The sequence below is a fragment of the Euprymna scolopes genome, chromosome 42 (genome assembly GCF_053919585.1).
Source record: "Euprymna scolopes isolate OS-2025 chromosome 42, ASM5391958v1, whole genome shotgun sequence".
Lineage (NCBI taxonomy): Eukaryota > Metazoa > Mollusca > Cephalopoda > Sepiida > Sepiolidae > Euprymna > Euprymna scolopes.
The window spans coordinates 57,824,207-57,845,392 of NC_136523.1; the positions used below are offsets into that span (position 1 = coordinate 57,824,207).

Consider the following 21,186-nt stretch of genomic DNA (forward strand, 5'->3'; position numbering starts at 1 on the left):
AAAATTAAAGCACGATTTATCAATTATTATGAAGTAAAAATGGCAAAACTAAAAATAACATACCTCATCACAAAGGGATTTACAAAAAATGCATTTACCTGTCTCGTTACATTAGGATTCATGAAAACGGTTAAATAAATATTTAGATACGACTTGGTTCCCATACCAAAAATTCAAGACCGTGGCGTAAACACATGGTTCCTAAAATGTACGAGATCTTGCTAAATAATTGAAGTATTTAAATTTATTGAAATATGAGGTACATATATTATGATATTTTTGCATATTCAAGCTAATCATAGTATATTTTATGTTGACAGAAAAATAGTTTAATGGATTCGGAAACCTTTAAAAATGTTTATCTTTTGTTGGCATTCGGCAAAAACTGGGCCAAACATTTTAAAATTAAAATTCTATTACAAAATATTTTAAACTTAAAATTCTATTAAAACATTTTAAACTTTGAATTCTATTAACACCATTTTAAACTTAAAACTCTATTTAAACATCTTAAATTACAAATTCTATTAAAAAAATGTTAAACTACAAAATTCTATTAAAAACAGTTTAAACTTAAAATTCGATTAAAATATTTTAAATTTAAAATTCTATTAAAACATTTTATACTTAAAATTCTATTAAAAACATTTTAAACTGGAAATATCAATAAACACATTTTAAACTTTAAATCCTATAAAAACATTTTATACTTAAATTTCTATTAAAAATGTTTAACTTAAAATTCTATTAAAACACATTTTAAAGAACAAAATTCTATTAAAAAACATGTTAAACTAAAAATTCTATTGAAACATATTTTAAACTTAAAATTATATTAAAATAAATTTTAAATTTAAAATTACTTTAAACACATTTTAATCTTAAACTTCTATTAAAAATACTTTAAATTTAAAATTCTGTTAAAAATATTTTAAACTTAAAATTCTATTAAAACCATTTTAAACTTTAAATTCCATTAAAACATATTTCAAAGTTAAAATCCTATTAAAACATTTTATACTTTAAATTCTATTAAAAACATTTTAAACTTAAAATTCTATTAAAATACATTGGAAACTTTAAACCCTATTATAAACATTTTAAACTTAAAATTCTATTAAAACATATTAAACTTAAAATCCTATTAAAAAAATTGCCAACTTTAAATTCTTTGGAAAACATGTTAAACTTAACAATCTATTAACACATTTTAAACTTAAATTCTATTTAAGAACATTTTCAACTTAAAATTCTATTAAAATACATTTTAAACTAAAAATTCCATTAAAACACATTTTAAACTTAAAATCCTATTAAAAACATTTTATACTTAAAATTCTATTAAAAACATTTAAACTTAAATTTCTATTTTAAAACATTTTAAAATTAAAATTCTATTAAAACATTTAAACTTAAAGTTCTATTTAAACACATTTACCTTAATATTTTATTAAAAACATTTTAAACAATAATTCTATTTAAAATAATTTAGACTTAAAATTCTATTAGGAACATTTTTAGCTGTAAATTCTATTGAAATATTTTAAACTTAAAATTCTATTAAAAACATATTATGCTTAAAATCATATTAAGAATATTGCAAACTTTAAATTCTATTAAACACAGGTTTAACTTTAAATTCTATTAAACAACATTTTAAAATTAATTTCTATTTAAAACATTTCAAACTTTATATTCTATTAAAACACATTTTAAACTTAAAACTCTATTAAAAAAAACTTTAACTTTAAATTCTATTAAACGCATTTTAAATTAAAATTTCTATTAAAAACATTTTAATCTTAAAATTCTATTAAAATCTTTTTAAACTTAACATTCTGTTACAAATTATAGACAAGTATTCTTTTATTCTTCTTCTGACATAAAGGGTTTTATCTTTCTGATTTGTTCAGAAATAACGAATTTAAATAGAAAAAGTACCGTTTGATCGATTTGGGAGTCACTATATATATATATACTAGCATGGGTGCCCGGCGTTGCCCGGCTGTTTGGAGGTGTATGCTGAGGAAAAAGAAAAAAAGAAAATAAAAGAAAAAAATGGTCAATTTTTAAAATTTTTACCCCTATTATGACTCCCTAAAATGTATTGATTTGGGCTCGAATCAGGTTATAAAGTTAGATCCATGTCCGAAAAACCTATATCTAAAATTTCAAGTGTTGAGACCCGAAATTGTTGGAGGAGTTTGGTAGAGTTCTCAACCTCAAATCGTTGAACTTTGACACCTTAACAGCCAAATGTCTGGCCGAAAACAAATTACATAGATTTTCCCAAATCTCAGTACCTTATATATCAAATTTCGAGTCTGTCGACTAAAAATGGACAGAGTTATGGCGTAGGGGAATGTACACCGACACACAGATAGACACGTTCACTTATATATATATATATATATATATATATATATATATATATATATATATATATATATCAGTGGTGAAAAAAAACGGATATGAGTGCTCAATGTGTAGCCAGAGTAGTATATAGGAAATTTATTACTGTGAGTCGAGAATGAGTTTACATATTGTTTCCGCTATGGGGATATTCTCAAAAGAAAAGGAAATATCCGACTAGCTTCGTCAGAATTCATAGATGGACTATGAATTCTGACGAAGCTAGTCGGATATTTGCTCTTCTTTTGAGAATAACCCCCCTGGCGGAAACAATATGTAAACTCATTCTGGACTCACAGTAATAAATTATATATATATATATATATATATATATATATATTTATATATATATGGGTGTGTGTGTGTGTATTAATGTATGTTATACAACGAATGCTACTAGAGAAAATAGTCACGATTATAGGTAGTGTAAAAAGCATACAATTGCTGTAGTTTTTTTTTTTATTTTGTATGAATTAGTTTTGATATTTAAAGTGATCGTTTCTATATTATTATTATAATTACGCTATTATTGTATTTTTACATACCTTTAATAATTTGCAGGTTGTCTTGAGTTCAAGCTTTTTTTTGCACTGCTGAACCAGGAAATGGCATCTGTTTGTATACAATATCAGGTTCTGTGCTGATTTGATTTGAAAAAGAAATCAAATTTTGTGACGAATTCGCTAACATTTTTGTGTCACTATTAGCTAATTTCTGTCAACAGATATCATCCTTGATATGTTTCTAGGAGCCAAGAAAATGTTTTGCTTACACTATATATTCATTACCTGACATAATTGTCGATCATTATAAAATGAATGGTGGGCATTGATAAACTTAAATACATGTAAATTGCATGTTGCTTAACCTTTGTTTACACTGCAGGGATTAGACTTCTGCTTTTTCGACTCCTGTATAGCTAAGCGGAAGGAAGAACTATCTTCAGATTTCAACAGTAGTCAGTTATAATGACTGCGTCCCAGAAAATTGAGATCTTCTCTTCGTCTCGTTTAAGCCCGCATTTAATCTCTCCCTCTGTACGTTACTCATTGAATTAAGGGTCTATGATAACCGGTCCTTATGTTAATATAGGTAGAGTATCAAGACTTGCAGCCCAGGTTTCCTTAATCAGTTAGTATCCTGTTGAAAATTCTGCGTAGTGTTTGGCTTTATTGTTGCTGATAAAGTTAATGACTACTAAAAAAAAATCCTTTCCTGTTCCACTTTGAACAATAAATTTCCGCACTCTTGATCTCTAATTGGCTGCCGGATCTAAGGACCTTCATAGTTTCTTGCTTTCGGCTCCTTCATTAGCAACTTTGTCAATGCCAGCCACAAGTAAACGAATAAGCCACATGATTGTTCAGAGTCTTGTTGAACTGCTTGGTAAAGTCGAGTTGATTGTGCAGCTCCGTGAGAGGTATTCATTCTCCAGAGGGTCGTCAATGACGTGTTTTCTTTGTCAGGCACTAATTCCGTCAGCAAAGGCCAGTCCATTTTCGTGTATTCCGAGCACCAAATTCTTTAGGATTTCGAAGTTTAATGATTTCAAACTGATCCCTTTTTCACATAATCAATCAGAAATATCGAACATTAATACAACTTGCCCTTAAACTAATCAAAACATGACATTCTGTAGTTTTCTTTTTTTTTCCTTTTTTTTTCTCCTACGCTGAACCGCGATTTTAATCGTCTGATACACGTATATCTATTTTGTTTTAAATTGCATCGTTTTTGGCACATTAAAATTCCTTCGGTGTAATTATATGCTATCGATTTTCCCTTACAATATTGTATAGGTAAAACAATCTTGAACGAGTTCTGCATATTTTATTTCAATGTTTCTTAAAAAATATTGTTCCTCTAAAAATGTATATAATGGTTAACATGTAATATTTATATATATATATATATATATATATATATATATATATATATACATATACATATATATATGCACATATACATATATATACATATACATATATATATATATATATATATATATATATATATATATATATATATATATATGGGGGGTTTGAATGTGTGTGTGCGTGTAATTACTGAGATGCATCATATGTATATTATTATTTTCAAAAATCCCACAATTTGTAGATTTTTTTATGACAATGAAATTTAGTACACTGGCGTACTTATTGGTGTGGTTTTTTGCAAACTAAAATAGTACATTGAAATCTGGTGTTCCAAAAAAAATCACCGATTATTTTACCTTAAATGTTTATTTTAAAATCATCTTGAACTCTTAATACTAAAACTATTGGTTTTCTTTCCTCAAGTTTTTGGGGATATTTACAATGCAAATAGAAATTTAACTTCATTCATAGGGAGAAGGCAGAGACCAGTAAATAAAGTCCACCACTCCTACGTAAAAAAAAAATCGTTTTCTAAATGGTCACATTATTAAGAAATTCGTTCGTAACCATTGTAGGGGCGTTGTAATATATTTTGTTCTTACATCGGTTTCTCATTTTGCCTACCAATCGTCGACTATTTTCAACTGTTTATGAATACTTTCAAATAGTATGTTGTACACCAACGACGAACAGATACAATCTCGCTTTGTTTAAAAATCCGAATAAATCTTTTGTTGTCGTAAAATTTTCAAAATATTACAAGGAAAAGATATGAGATAAAAATATACGTAAAAATTACCCGAAAATGTGATAAATTACAAAAAAAAAATCAACAAATATCTAATTAAATATTTATAAATTTTAAAAGAATCGGATTCAGAATTGGGAATAGTATAGAGATCAAAAATTTAGAACTAAACTGGGAAAATGTTGATATAGTACCACTTTATATCTATCTATCTATCTATCTATCTCTCTCTCTCTCTCTCTCTCTCTCTCTCTCTCTCTATATATATATATATATATATATATATATATATATATATATATATATATATATATATATATATGATGTTACATAGAATTATTCATTAAGCAGTCTCACATTTTAACCAAAGGCGTTCTGGCTAACACAGAATTAATTCTAATACACTATTATGAGTTCACAAATACTGACGCGTTAAATGGAGATAACGAAATTTCACTGCGAGTGCAAAACGTAATTAACCTTGATCGAATAAGTGAAATTTGGTTGAAGTGATTTTAAACAACAGTGACAAGGTATAATAGGTTAATATTGCCGCGCCTTCCAATACCGAGAAGGCAGACAGATGAGGAAATACAAAAAGAGATTAGCAGTGTGCTTCAAACGAGTTATATGTAATGGGCGTTGTGTTTGTAAAAATTACACATACAAAGTTGAATATATTTTATTTCATATACACGTTTTGTGTTTATCTATATATTATTTCAAATACGTACACCATTTATATTATTAGGAGATATACTATTCACTATACCGTGTATATATTTTCAGGTATATAACATTTTATAAATTATCTTTGAAATCCTTTGAGATTAGGATTCATAATCTGTCTTCAGTTTTATTTTTGCGGACTGTTATTCTCATCTTGATAGTTGATGTTGTTCCACCTTGTTTCGGGCAACTAATCCTCTGGCCTTCATCAGGTGGTTTACTGTGACGTGATAAAACCGCTTAGTCTTGTAAGATTTCACTAATAATTACTGTAATTGTCGTCATGCCACGTTTTCGCATAGTTGATAAACGCGTTGAGTTTCTACGCTTCCAAGTGAGCTTTGTCTAGAGATAGCGTTTTCAATCGTACCCAAAGCCTACCTGAAGATTTGTTGGCTAAAACCTTGTAAAGGGTCAAAGTTCAACGATTTGACCTTTGAGAACTCTACTACACTTCCTCGACAATTTTGAGTCTAAACACTTGAAATTTTATATATAGGTTATTTGGGCATGGATCTAACTTAATAACCTGATTTGAGCCCAAAACAATTAATGTTAAGGGGTCATAATAGGGGTAAAGTTTAAAAAATTGCCCTTCTTTTTTGTGCTCAGCATACACCTCGAAACACCCGGGTACCGCCAGGCACCCATGCTAGTACTCTATATGAACTATCCATTTTTAGTAAACTTAAACTAGGAACGAAGAAAGCACGAAATCGTAAGAAGTGTGTAAAAATAAGGGTTTCTGCTATTTCCTTTTTTTTCTCAATTTCTTTCTTCTATTTTAAACATCATTGTCCTCATTATTGAGGTTATTCTATTAAAATCATCCCGGAGGTATGCTACATGAACCCCTTATATCGTTTTATTGCAGGGCAATATTTTTTGGAGATTGCTATGAAATGCAGAGAAGTGTGATTTGGTAACATTAAAGAGCATAGCAACATGCCTTATTTCTCTGATTTTTGTGGAATTTTAACCAATAAATTGAAAATTATTCTATTTTTCTATTTTATGGTAATTTCCAGTGCCTATTACTTTGCCGCAAGTGTCTAAAATGTATATCTTCTGTAATAAAACAATAATCAAACTTCATATGTCTGTTTATATGAAATAAAAAGCATATCACGTAACAATATTTACCAAAAACAAGGACAACTTTCACATTATTTTGTTTAAGGAAATAATTATTTATTAACATAACTCCCGTGTTTCAAAATAACTTTGAAAACCTCTTGCCAACTGAGTATGTGAATTGGCGGATTTGAGATGAGATGCAATAGGAATCTTCCCAAAGTTTGTCTCCACACTTCAACCTTCGCCAATAATTGAACACGTCTTTCACAAACTTTACTCTTTTTATTGACCAGCGCTGCTCAATTAGGTGTATATCTGGAGAACAAGAATAAATATTGATCTGCAATAAAGCGATACAAATGGGTTAATGATCCAAGCCAAAGATGCAAGTGTTATACACTGGCTGGGTAAACCTACATGTATAAATGATTAGTGTGTATAACAAGGAAATTAATCTTCATATGGGATCAATCTGCTGAATTATGATGTTAAAACGGATAAGTCGACACATTGTTTAAAAGAACAGCAGAGGATACAGACATCAATTTGTTTTGAAACGGATAACTTTAGTAAGCATTCCGAAAAGAGTCTGTGTATTTGATATATCATGATCTTCACTTTCCTTAATACATTCGTTTTATTTTGTTTTGTCTTTTAACTCATAGCCCAAATTCTTAAAGATGTAACAAAAATCCCTCTTTTTCTTGATGTTTTTCTTAACCTATACAGGCCTGTCTTTCCACAATTATGTGTTACCATAATTTTTATCACATTCTTTAACTGTCAGAAAGAATGTGGCAACACACAGAGAAGAAATGTGTTTGCTCAGGAAATCTCTGTTTTTAATGCTGATTTTCGTAATGTCATGCAAATATGTTTTCTCCTGGAATTATATTTTATATTAAATATTCAAGTAGATGTAGCAGTTCATACACAAAACTGGAAAAAAAAAGTAAAAATCTGATATTAATAAAATTATTTAAAATAATATTAATATTTTTAATACTTATCTAGGGGGTCATTGCTTCGCCCTGGAGTGGTAAATGTTAGGAATGAATGATACCAAAATGTAGTGGTTTAAACAAAATTTGCGTATATTTTAATAAGTTAATTTTAGAACAAAGAAAAAAAAACAAGAACAAAAAATAGAAAAGGCAAGAAGAAAAATATTATGTGTAAAATAATAAACAAACACAACAAGGTCAATAAAATACACGAAGGGAAATAAGTTTACAAGATTAAAAAGGAGTATAGAGTATAAATTACTCTTACATTAATTCTACCAGCGCGATTCAAGCTGTTTTAGCGGAAAACTGTCATCGGTAATACAAAAGAAACCGCCATTATAGCGTTATAAAAAGTTGCTATTAGTGATGAATCGATTACAATATTTTTCAGGATCGCGATATAATTGACGTTTCTATTCTAAATCTTCTATTCTGATACAATTCTATTCTTCAGAGATCCTACTCACCTAAAAAGGGAGATTTTTTTTGGTGATTTTTTATTTAGAGATGCGTTTACTTTAGCGGAGAACCACAGATTATTGTGAATACAAATTTGACTATTTATTTTTATTTGACAAAATACTTACTGTATCTGTTTCTGTATTGTATTGCATTTGTAAACGCATTGTATTTGTTTACGTATAGTATTTCCGTACTGAGTCTGTGTATTGTATTTGTTTATGCAGTGTGCTTGTTTACGCATTGTGTATGTGTACGTATCGTATTGTGTTTGTTTACGTATTATATTTGTTTACCTATAGTATTTGTTTACGTATTGTATTGTATTTGTGTAGGTGCTGTGTTTGTTTACGTATTTTATTTGTTTACGTATTGTATTTGTTTAAGAAGTGTTTCGGCTTATGTATTGCCTTTGTCTACATATTGTTTTGTATTTAAAGTATATTATTTGTTTACACATTGTATTTTAGCGTATATTATTTGTACGTACTGGATTGGTTTTGTGTACGCATTGCATTTGTTTACATATTGTTTTTTTATTTGTTTACGTATTTTAGTTGTTGACATATGACATTTGTTTGTGCATTGTATTGTATTCGTTTACACATTGTATTTGTTTACACATTGTATTTGTTTACATATTGTATGTTTTACGTATAGTATTGCATTTGTTTACTTATTTTATTTTTTGACGTATGGCATTTGTGTACGTATTTTTACATATCGTATGTGTTTACGTATTGTATTGTATTCGTTTATGTACTATCTTTGTTTACGCATTGCATTGTTTTACATATTGTATTTCTTTAATATTCTGTTTGTTCACGTATTGTGTTTGTTTACGTATTGTATGTGGTTACATATTGTATTTGTTTACGTATTGTATGTGGTTACATATTGTATTTGTTTACGTATTGTGATGTATTTGTTTGCCTTTTGTTATTGTATTTGTTTCCGTATTGGATTTGTTTACGTATTGCATTTGTTTACTTATTGCATTTTTTACGTATTGTATTTGTTTAAATATTGCGTTCAAGATTTTGATTAAGTCATTCTGAAATGCTTATCTATACTTTACATTTTGGATATTTTTGTTAGATTATGTGTGGTCAATGTCAGATTGAGGTGACGGATAACATTTTAATTGGTGACAATGTTATGGAAATAAGAAAGTTTATTTTGAAGGAAAAAATATTTTGATATTCGACTGGAATTTAATGGACGTTGTCGAATGATAAATGTTTAGCCCTAAAGAAAACAACACAACAATCTTATTTTCAAAATTTTAGTGAAAAAATATATTCAGGTAAGTCGATTATGTAATAAAGCTAACATCAATTTAATGTAGCCGCCTTCAGCCTTAATCACCGCCTCGATACAAGTCCGGAACTGCGAACATACTTTTCCCACAAGCGCCGGCGGGAGCTCGGAGACTACTCGTCGAGTGGCGGCGGTCAGGCTTGCTTTGGTATTGTTGAAGGTCATGTTGGTGATATTCTAGACGTATTACTAAACAAAGTCGAGCGGGTTGAGGTCGGGGCAAGAGAGATGTCACAGAGAGAAGAGTACAAAGTCATTACACTCTTTTTGAAGCTAAGACTTGTCCTCTTTGGACTCGTGGGTCGGCGCGGAGTCTTCCTGCCACAGACAATGTCTGCAAGCGCTACCTGATTCAATCCGGGGATCAATACATTCTTCAACACATCTAGGTATACTTTGGTGATGACTTTCAAGCCAACTTCGAAGATGTGAGTTAGCATGATGTGGTTCTCAATTGAAACCATACCATAAAATTGGCCGGAAACTTCATTGAGTTGTGGCCTCAAACGTTGAATCGTCTGGATTTGCTTTAAGAGGATGATGGCAATGGTCCTGTTGCTATAACTTTGATTGGTAAAGAGTATGAGTAGTATAGCGGCGCATCTCCGATTTCGCTCGTTGAATATTTTGTTACTTTTCGAAATAAAAGAAGGCTTTTTATAGATTTTAGGATTAATACACAACTTAGAAAATAATAAATGGTCTGCCACGCAAAGGAAAACTGGTGTTTAGAAAACAGAAATGGAATTATGTAATCCTTTCTGAGGCGACAATTTTATCGGTCCACCCTGCAGAAATAATTAAGCCAGAAATAGATAACATAATACAATGTTTAGAAATACGTTTGATTAAACAGGATTCGAATGTTTGGTTTTAGTATACAAACATACGTGACAAAAGATCAAATAAGGATATTTGGTTACGTAGATACATGTTTAATGAGTTTAGATATACGTTAGAAAGTTGGCTGACGATTCTGTAAAGAACGGCCGAGAGCAACTGCTGGCAGACGATATTGACTCCTGCAGGGGCAGAATCGATGATTAAGATGTAAACAGGACTGTATAAACGTTTAAGTTTTCCTAAAATTCACGGTACTATTTTGTAAGCGCCATCCTTCGGGCGACAAATATTGAAAAATTGGCTAAACCCATTCATTTCTTCACCCTTAACTGGGCACTTTTCTACAGCGAGGGGTCGCTTTTATTCGGCGATATTTTCGTGCATCTGATACATACTACGTTCACATATCATTTTAAAAATTCACCATCTGTGAAATAGGGCTTTAATAGTGTGCATTCCAACTTCAGATTTTTATTTGAACTTGGAATTTTAAAAAAATGCTCAGTCATCTCATGAGATGTTGTGAAAAAATGTATTTCCAGCAAAGAACCAATGACCGCTCAGATCAAGAAGGGAGTAATGCACTTACCTTAGATTGCGAAAGAATTGCCCCCTTCCGCGACGTACCCGTCTTGTAGTATCTTCGCCAGACGAAAGTGGAAAAGATTTACTTTCAATCGCCGGCAACTGAATCAATTTGTGGTGAAGAAAAAAAAAAGAGACAAGACAAGGGAATCTCCCCTCTTAAATAATGGAAGGATCAGATGATTAACTATCACGTGATCCGTAGCACAAAATAAAACTTTAAAAGGGTGAATAACAACAACAATTCTTCTAGGTTAGTATTCAAGGTAAGTGCACGCCGACCCCTCTCTTCTCGAGCAATCATTAATCCTTTTTTTCACACGATCCCCAAGAAAGAAAAAAAAAGAAAATGCGTGGAAAAACAAAGGATATAAAGTCATGCAATTACTTAATATAGTTAACATATTAGTATTTTTTGTGTTATTTTTTGGAGTCCCTAACTATTCTGGGAGGAGGCTAGGCCTACCTCGTCGTCGTCTCTTAGGTGCACAATCCGTACAATACGACTTCTGCCTTTCCGGAGGTGGAGAAACAATTCCCACACACCTGAAGTGACACCAGTCATCACAGCCGTCACAACAGATCATATCCTGATCACCTTGCGGGGAACTGAACACACGACAAAGCCAACTCACCTCTTCTTCCTGGGAAGGAGTCGATTGAAGGGAAACTGCACCATCGACCGATGCAGGGATGGACTGATCCTGACTCTCGCTGTTTAAAGAGAGCTCAAGTGGAAAGAGGTTCTTCAATGAGTGAATGTGTGCTGCATTGCCCCCTGCCTTACCTTTACAGACCTTACTACACCATTCTCACCATAAAACATTTCCAATATAATACCGAGAACCCAAAAGGGTCTTGGTTTAAGAGGACTTTTAACTAAACCGAGATCTCCGACCTTAAGCATGTTTCGGAAAGGCACCCTTGAACGGCCCAGGGGCTTCTCTCTGAGACTTAAGAGGTATTCATCATACCATAGTGCTCTGAACTTCTCCAGACACTGGTTTCGTACTTGCATGGTCCGGAGAAGCCTCTCTCGACTTGGAGGGAGTTGGGAAGAAAAATCTTCCTCATTTAAACTCAAAAGTAGCCCAGGACTCTTATTGGGCCTCAGAAACATGTTTGGAGTTACTGCCTCCAGCTCAGTCTCCGCGGATTCTCGATAAGTTAGTGGGCGGTTGTTAATTGCCCTTTGTATATCCGATACTATGGTTAGTAACGTGAAATAATCTATCTCACCTCTACCAACCACCTTATGCAGACAATTTTTAATTGTCTGAATACTCCTCTCCCAGACCCCTCCTACCCAAGGCGAAAATAGAGGGATAGGACATAATTTAATCAGACACGAGCCAAACTTCTGTTGATAATCGTGGCTCAACATCAACCTCTTAAATAACCGCCCACCTCCTATGAAGGTCTTAGCATTGTCACAGTAAATGGCTGTTGGAACACCATGGGGGTTTGTAAAACGTACCAAAGCCTGCAAAAAGGACAACACGCTCATGTCTGGTAAAACCTCAACATGTACAGCCCTGATACTGAGACAGGTGAAGATGAGTAAATACATCTCCACCACCTCAACCCCTTCCTTAACCCAAAGGTGGCCCGTAAAATCTACTCCCGTGTGTTTGAAGGGAACCTCCAGTTCAACACGTGAAGTAGGCAAGCTGGCCACATGGGGGGGGGGGCAATACTTGTCTGGCATTGTACTTGCGGCACAGTGCACATGAAGCCAGGACTGTTTTCACTGCTTGTCTCCCCTTGGGCACCCAGTAACCACACCGTCTTATCTCTGCCAGAGTGGATGCAACCCCCAAGTGTTGACACCTTGTATGCGCATCCATTATTATAAGCCGAGTTACTGGGTGATATTCTGCTAACAGAACAGGGTGTTTAACTTCCGGGTCGAAATGGAGAGACCTTGCAATTCTGCCACCTGACCTGATAAGACCCTCACCATCAATTTACAGGTCGAGATCATGCACCAAACCCGGAACTGTCCTATCTGAGGAATCCCGCAGGAATGCTAGTTCCTCAGATTATCTCTGACGCTGCATCGTTTTCATCTGCAGAATGGCTGCAAGCCTTTCCGTGTCAACTTCTAAGCGACGCAGCCGATGGATTAATCTGAGGACCAAGGAAGTCACTCTCAATAGCTAGGTAAAGGAAGATAATCTTTCGAGAGGAAGAACTGTAGGTGGTTCCTCTCCCTGTAGGATGGCAGCATTCCAAGAAGAACGGGCCACCACTTGGCTGTGCTGGCTGAGGCATGGCAACTGCTGTGCAGCCCATGGACTGATCCCGCTACTTAACCAATCCGGACCAGTACACCAGAATTGAAGGCAAGCCTTGAACCTTTTCAAAGTTAACCCCCTAGTGATCAAATCGGCAGGATTCTCAGGTGTTGAGACATAACGAAATGAGGGGGAGAAACCTAGTGTGGCTTCCAAGTTAGCACTCATCTGTTGGATGTCCTTCAGTCTATTCCGGGCAAAGAGGTTTCTGCTTACAATTGTTCCGGAAGTCAGCCAAGAGAGGACCACCTGTGAATCTGTGGCTACATGAATCTCAGAGGGAGAGAACCCTCCAAAATTCCTCAACAAAATAGGCAGGCACCGGAGAGCCAAAAACACGGCCATAAGTTCTAAGGTGGGTAGAGTTTTCTTTTTCAAGGGAGCCACCCTAGCTTTTGCAAACACCAGATCAGATTGGCAATTTTGCACTACATATGCTGCGAAGCCTCTGGAGATGCATCGCAGAAAAGAAAAAGTTTGCCAGCCTCATTCTCGCTGAGTGCTCTTCTGGGCAAGGAGACAGTCTCCAGCTCAGAGAGCTCAATGGGAAGCTTCCTCCATAAGGACAAGTATTCCGGTGGGACCGTTACATACTATCCCAATCCCTTCTTCCAAAGTTCACTCAACAAAATACGGCCACGTAACGAAACCGGTAGGCACAATGATAACGGGTCATAGACTCTAGCTGTCTCGCTGAGGATCCGTATGTTTGTAACGGCACTAGAGTCGCACTTAACAGCTGCTACACAAAAAGTGTGTGAGAGAGGACAGTATCTATATCCGAGCACCTTCTCCCATTTGTTGCCATGGCCACTCAGGGAACCATGCTCCTGCATTTTGTTTAGAATCGCCACATGGTTAGAATTACAGGATTGCAGTTCGGATCCTCCCTGACGCAATCGTTCCCGGGTGAGTGTATATAACCGGCACAGTTTATCGGGATCATCGTGCGACATAACCAAATTATCCACGTAAAACCGATTCTCCATCATGGATCTACATTTATCCATGGGAAACTGCGCTGCATGGTATTTAAGGACATAATTTAATATAAATGGACTAGCAGCATACCCCAAAATAATTGTGTTGTATCTGAAGCAGCGTAGGCGACCTCCTTCTTTTAGGAAAAAACATAAATTACTCCTGTCCGATTCAAGCTTCAGACGGATCATTAAGAAGGCCTTCTTAATATCTGCTTACACGATATGCTTATTAGAACGAAAGGTAAGCAACAAATCTAGTAGGTCACTAGTAAGATTTATTCCCTGGTAGGTAGCCTCGTAAAGGGAAAGAGAGTCACTAACTTTGAGGCTGCAGTTGGACACTGGCAAAATCTTAGTGGCGGAGGTAGTGTCCGATTTCAGGACAGGCCTGTGCGGAATCCAGACAAACTCTCCGAACCGTTGAGGAGGCACGAAGATCTCCTCTATAATTCCATCCCGTTCCTGCTGATGGAAAACCTTCAAATATTCATGATAAAGTTGCCTCTTCTCCAATCTCTGCACGACGCGTTCCAATATTCGCAGAGCCACTGCATGGTTGGAAAGAACACAAAAGATCTTATCGTCCTCCCATGGCAACTGAACGTAATATTTGTTATCCTTAAATGAAATAGACTGTCGAAAGAGAGCAATCTTCTGTTCATCATAATTAGACAGTTCCTGTTCTTCAATAACCAGTGACTCCACACTGAACATCTTCTCCAAACTCCTTTGTACATCACTTCAGGGAAGAAATCCCTTAGAGGGTCTTCATAGGTGCCCTGAAACTCCAGCACAAAACATAGGTGAGATGGGTTGACCTCAGCAGAGACGCAAGTACAGCATCGAAGGTAACACATTCTGAGTTCTTGTCACCAGAATGGTCAATATGTAAAATCTGCTTCACCTCACCGAAGGGGACGAGTCCTATTGGTGTCAAAAAGGCCTGTCCAAGCAAACAAGGAATCAATTGAAGGCTCCCTAAATGTGAATAACATCCAGCCCAATTATCCATGAACTGGAATAAAATTTGTGCCTCTGTCAAATCTGGCGGCTAAGGGATATTTGAGGCGTTCAAATTCATTCAAAATAAAATCCAGATTCTCGATGTGTACCGAAATATCAATATTTTCGTGTACCAACACCGTCAGGGAAAATGGACAACAGGATCCAATGCTAGCCTCCAATGCTACCTCTTTAAAACGCCTGTCGCAATCGCCAACGATGGTAGTCAGCCTAATTTCACAATCATGTCCAATGGATTCCAAGTGACCGAGGGGGTCCAAGACCTTACTGGACAAATAAGTCCGTCAACTGCCTGTGTCCAATAGACAGTTGACGGAAACACTTTTATCACCTCTACCAAAGGTAACACACAAAACAGGAGGAATGCTCGAGAATTTTCCACCACGAATGCTATAGGCCGAGTTGGACTGAATAGAGGAATCTCTCCGTTAAGTACCGGATCTAGGTCCTGAAGGTACCTTCCCTAAGGCCCCCCGCATAGTGTTAGAAGCCGAGCCAGGGATCTTATCCCCCTTAATAACGAGACGGTTAACCGCTTCCTTAGTATCTATCAGAATTGATGACAAGGTGGGGATTTTTCTACCTGAAATTGATATCAACTCCCCCTTGACCTCCTTGGGGAATTTTGCAAAGAGAATATTGGCCATAAGCCGAGCCCCAGAAGAAAGGTCGTTTGAAAACGAACAGTCGAAGGAGCCCTCCAACTCAGCCATTAAAGAGGCTACTTTGGATATGTAGTTAGCCAGGGCAGTAACGGATCTGTCCTGTTTACAGGAAAAATCTAATATGTCTTAAAAGATGTTATCTATTATTTCATCTTCATCGGAGTACTAACTCTTCAGGACCGAAACAGCCACCTTATAATTTCTGTTGCTGATGGAAAGATGATTAATCAACAACAGGGATTGGCTAGACAGTGATCACCTAAAAAAGTTCAGTCTTTCAGCATCATTGGTCATGCCAGCTACACAATTCTCCAAACGCGACAAGAATTCCTTGAAGCTCATAGGGTTAGATTGCATGTCCAATCCATCGAAGGTGGGACCCGTGATCTGAATTTGAGGTGGTTTTACAGCAAATGAGGCCCCAACTCTTCCAACTTCTGGGGAACATAGAAAACTCAGAGATTCCATGGCCACTAGGAGGAGCCTAAACTCAAGATGTTCTAATTCTCTTCGGAATCTCAGGGTGTGTGCAAGAGACTCCCTCTCAATTTGAATCCAATACTCTTCCTCAGAAGATTGAAGTTGGATTTTACTAACACATATGTCTACTTCAGTTAAATATTTCTCCACCGATTTCTGCAGTGCAGAGAAGGATTTAACAGAGAGTTCATCCTCCAGATTGGCCATCTCCAGAATCGTTCGGATTTTAGTCCAAAGAAGAGAATTTCTCTTCCTTTAATCTGGTTGACTCACATCCATGTTAGTATGGGGATCTTTCGCAAATATGTGAAAAAATTAATTTCCAGCAAAGAATCAATGACCGCTCAGATCAAGAAGGGAGCAATGCACTTACCTTAGATTGCGAAAGAATTACCCCCTTCCGCGACGTAACCGTCTTGTAGTATCTTGGCCAGACGAAAGGTGAAAAGATTTAATTTCAATCGCCGGCAACTGAATCAATTTGTGGTGAAGAAAAAAAAAAGAGACAAGACAAGGGAATCTCCCCTCTTAAATAATAGAAGGATCAGATGATTAACTATCACGTGATCCATAGCACAAAATAAAACTTTAAAAGGGTGAATAACAACAACAATTCTTCTTGGTTAGTATACAAGGTAAGTGAATGCCGATCCTTCTCTTCTCGAGCAATTATTAATCCTTTTTTTCACAAAAAATATTAAAATGTCGGGCACTTAAGAAAGACATTTTGTACATCGTCAAACATAACCAATTATTTACCTCTCTTATACTGGAAATATTTCACGTTGCACAATTTCAGTGATCTAACCAGACATGGTGTGACAAAAAGATTATGCCGTATGTTTTTTTTAATATATCGTAGAAATATGAAGCGCAGTACGATTGTACAATTCCAACGAATATTTTTAAACAACCAAATCATTAAACCCTAACCGTTTACATTAGGTGTGTGCGGATGCCGATATTCGAACAACTTTTATACATTAAGGGAAGCAATTGACTGGCATAGATATATGAGGCGAGAAGAATTAATTTAATGTGAACAAACATATCTCTACTTAACTTCCACAAAAAGATGACCTTATAACCCTGCCCTCAGTTCACAGTAGCTGCTGATGTCTAATTTGTAGTGTCATTTGTTCGAGGTGAGTATGATTAGTAAAATTACACTTGTCTATTTGCAAGGAAAATCGATGTTGACGAACTAAGTCCGAATTGGAAACGGTATACCATTTTTAACCTATTGTAACTTGCCATTATTATTTAGACTTAATTTGTGCATATTTTAGCTTGTACATGCTAGTTAATTCGGTCTAGTATTTTTTTCGCTCAGAGTAAAACTTCATTAACTCCATTTAATGCGTCGGTATTCGGTAACTAGAGAAAGTGAATAAGAATTAATTCCGTCATTGCCAGAAGATTTATGTAATAGAGCTAAACATGGTAATGCATTTTACTACCTTTATATTACAGAAAATTAAATTTAATTCCAATGAATTTAAACTTTAGTGCATTAATCTATACAGTGCACTAGAAGGGTGACCTGGTGTTTTCCCTGAATGATATAAAAGTAAAAACATGCCCAGACCAGGAAAACCAACAAATTTCCGAATGTATTCTTTGGTCGATACAAAACGTAGCACGTTTAATCATCTCTGCAACATATGGATATACAAGAAAGAAAACAATTTCAGATCTAAATTAAAATGTAATGTGTATTCTCTGCATTGGAAGTAAAACTTTGCGTCTTAAAAGAAGCAAAGAGGGAAAATTAGATGTGTATGATTGAAAAGAATATAAGAAATATTCTACAGTTAAAAATAGAACATCGACTTACCAACTAACAAGTCAGACAGCGTCAAAACAAACAGAGAGGTAGTATCGTTTATGATCTGCAACCAACATCTGTACTTACTAAGTATACATTATGCATACACTAAGATTGACCCCAGTAAGAATTGGAAAAAGTAACTTCCATTGAGCGCTTAGAGAAATAGAAAGTTGAGGAAGAATAAAGTTTAACTGGAACAAAAAAAAAACGAGAGAGATTTGATTACAACTAAAAAAAACTGTAATGATTTGTGCTTTTAAATTAAGACGAAAAACAATAATATATTGTGACTGCCTTATCTGTCGCAGGATATGACCAAAGTCTAAACACGAGGATCCTACAGAAAGCTTCCAGACTTTTTTTTAATATGTACAGCTTTATTGAGAGCACAAACAATGAATATACATATATATATATATATATATATATATATATATATATATATATATATATATATATATATATATATATAATTAAAAAGACCGCGCGGCAAATGGAAAAGAAATCCAGAAAGATCGAAAAAATGTATAACTCTCCCGTGTTCAATCAGACGTGCTTCAATATATATATATATATATATATATATATATATATATATATATATATATATATATATATATATGTAGCACGAGACAGTTATACTTTTTTCCGATCTTTCTGGACTTCTTTTCCATTTGCCGCGCGGTCTTTTTAATTTTTGTTATTTAAAATGCCGTCCAATAGTTGTTGTTCGGCCATATTCTTCGCAAGCGCTTTCTATCCGTGCGGCTGATTATCATTCGGAGCGATTGATGTTGTTTTTTTTTTCTATTCTTTTTCTTTAATTTTGCCATAAGATGGGGGCAGGAGGATTGAGAGCAAGCTATTTTTTTCAATTTTCCTGTTTGATTGTTTATTTTTTTTTTAGTTTCTTGTTAACCCACTCTAAAACTCATACATCGCATTAATAGGCAAAACAACAATAACAACAATACTCTCCTGACAACTAACTTATCATTTAGCTGACAATAGTGTCATGTAACAGCACCTAACATCCCACAACAAAATGCTCCAGTCGTTCAACATAAGAATAGAAATACTAAAAATGCTAAAAATCTGATATCAAATCAACTCCACTCGACGTCTATAACCACTAGAAGCCATACTTAAAAAAAACCTACAGCCTTTTTAAAACTTGATCTCATTTAAAACCGAGCAAATATACTAACAGTATTTAATAACGCACAAGAAAATAAATAAATAAAATATCAAATTATAATTTTCAAATATTGGGGATAGCTTTTACGTATTAATTTAACGTAAAAAACTTTCACTATAACGCCACCATTTTTTCATGAGGTCTGTTATTTTTTAGGGATAGTGTTTATTCGTAGCCTACATGATCACCACAACACCTACCTACAAAAATACTTGTTTATGAAAGGTTTTGGGTGTTGCTGTAATCGAATATCGCATTTAAATTTTCCGCAAATAAATTTTTTATGGGTATTAAGTAAAAATGTGCGCGCTTGCGAGTACAAAATAGCAACCATTAATTACGTATTGAATACCATTGTTTAATACTCGGAAAAAATCACTTGTAAAAAAAATTAAAATGCGCTATCAGTTTCAGCACACTCGAAAATCAGATAGAAGACTAGTTTTTTTAAAGTAAGTTTGTGTTTATTTAATAGACCACAATTATCAAATAAACACTCTACAAAATAACAGAAAGCCCTCCTTTTCCACAAAAGTGGCTTCAAAGTAGGTGATCCTTATACGTTAAATTACTATACGAAAGTGATCCCCCACATTTTCAAACTATGATTTCTTCATATCTTGGATACTACCTGTTTGTATCTTATATTTGAAACGTTATTTTCGTTTACAGCACCCTCGAACACCTTAAATAGTAGTTATTTTAATGAATTATTTTAGGTGGAAAAAATACTGAACATTTACTGATGTTTCCTTCATAGTTAATTTTTTCTAGATTTGCATATGAATTACAAATTATCTGTTATTTCCCCAAAAATCTGGCCAGTATGGAGAGAAGACTAAAACTTGTTGCTATGATTTCAAATCATATAAATAACAGCAAGAAACGTAATTCCAAATATTTCCCATATTATATATTCCCTCTTTGATTTTCATACATAATATAAAGTTCAGAGAATATAAGGAGTTAACAGAATGTAACGATTGCGTGAATATCAATAATCGTACTCGATTTTCAAAAGATGATGAGATATAACATGTGAGAAATATTTGGAATCAATCCTCTCCTTGTTATTTTAGATAATTTTGAAGCATAGCGGCAAGTTTTACCCTCCACTCTATCAAGGCCAGCTGTTTTGATGAAATATTAGTATATATATATATATATATATATATATATATATATATATATATATATATATATATATATATATATATATATATATATATATATATATATACCCGCAACCAAATTACATAATAAAATGCTCATATCTTTTTTCTTTCCGAGATGAAACTACATAAAAATTCGCAGGCTGTTTGAGGATTATAATATTAGTCTATAGTTAAAATGTTATGATAATTCATATAAAAGAATGTATATTTTTAAACCAATATTTTTGGCCCAATTTGCTTACATTTGTATTTATAGTGTCCTGGCAGAGAACTTCAGTTTTGCAGTTTTGGGATGAATTTTTCAGAGCGTTTTCCTTGTGGCCTTGCCAGGACACTAATAAATATATATATATATATATATATATATATATATATATATATATATATATATATATCAGCAAAATCTCCGAGTTAAAATCCTCCTTAGTAAGCTCTTGCAAACGCTCTCGACACAACTCAAACAAACATTTAAAAGGC

The 21,186-nt window shown here is 34.0% G+C and overlaps 1 protein-coding gene across 1 annotated transcript; it reads right to left on the minus strand.

Annotated features, from left to right (window-relative positions):
- Nucleotides 1-14,550: 14,550 nt before the first annotated feature.
- LOC145267182 (uncharacterized) lies at nt 14,551-15,051 on the minus strand. Its single transcript, XM_080123244.1, has one exon. It carries the CDS (start codon nt 15,049-15,051, stop codon nt 14,551-14,553), a length of 501 nt encoding a protein of 166 aa, XP_079979370.1.
- Between the last annotated feature and the right edge of the window lie 6,135 nt (nt 15,052-21,186).

Excerpts from the sequence above, each read along its gene's own strand:
- LOC145267182 (XM_080123244.1), bottom strand. The coding sequence starts at position 15,051 with ATGTTCAGTGTGGAGTCACTGGTTATTGAAGAACAGGAACTGTCTAAT.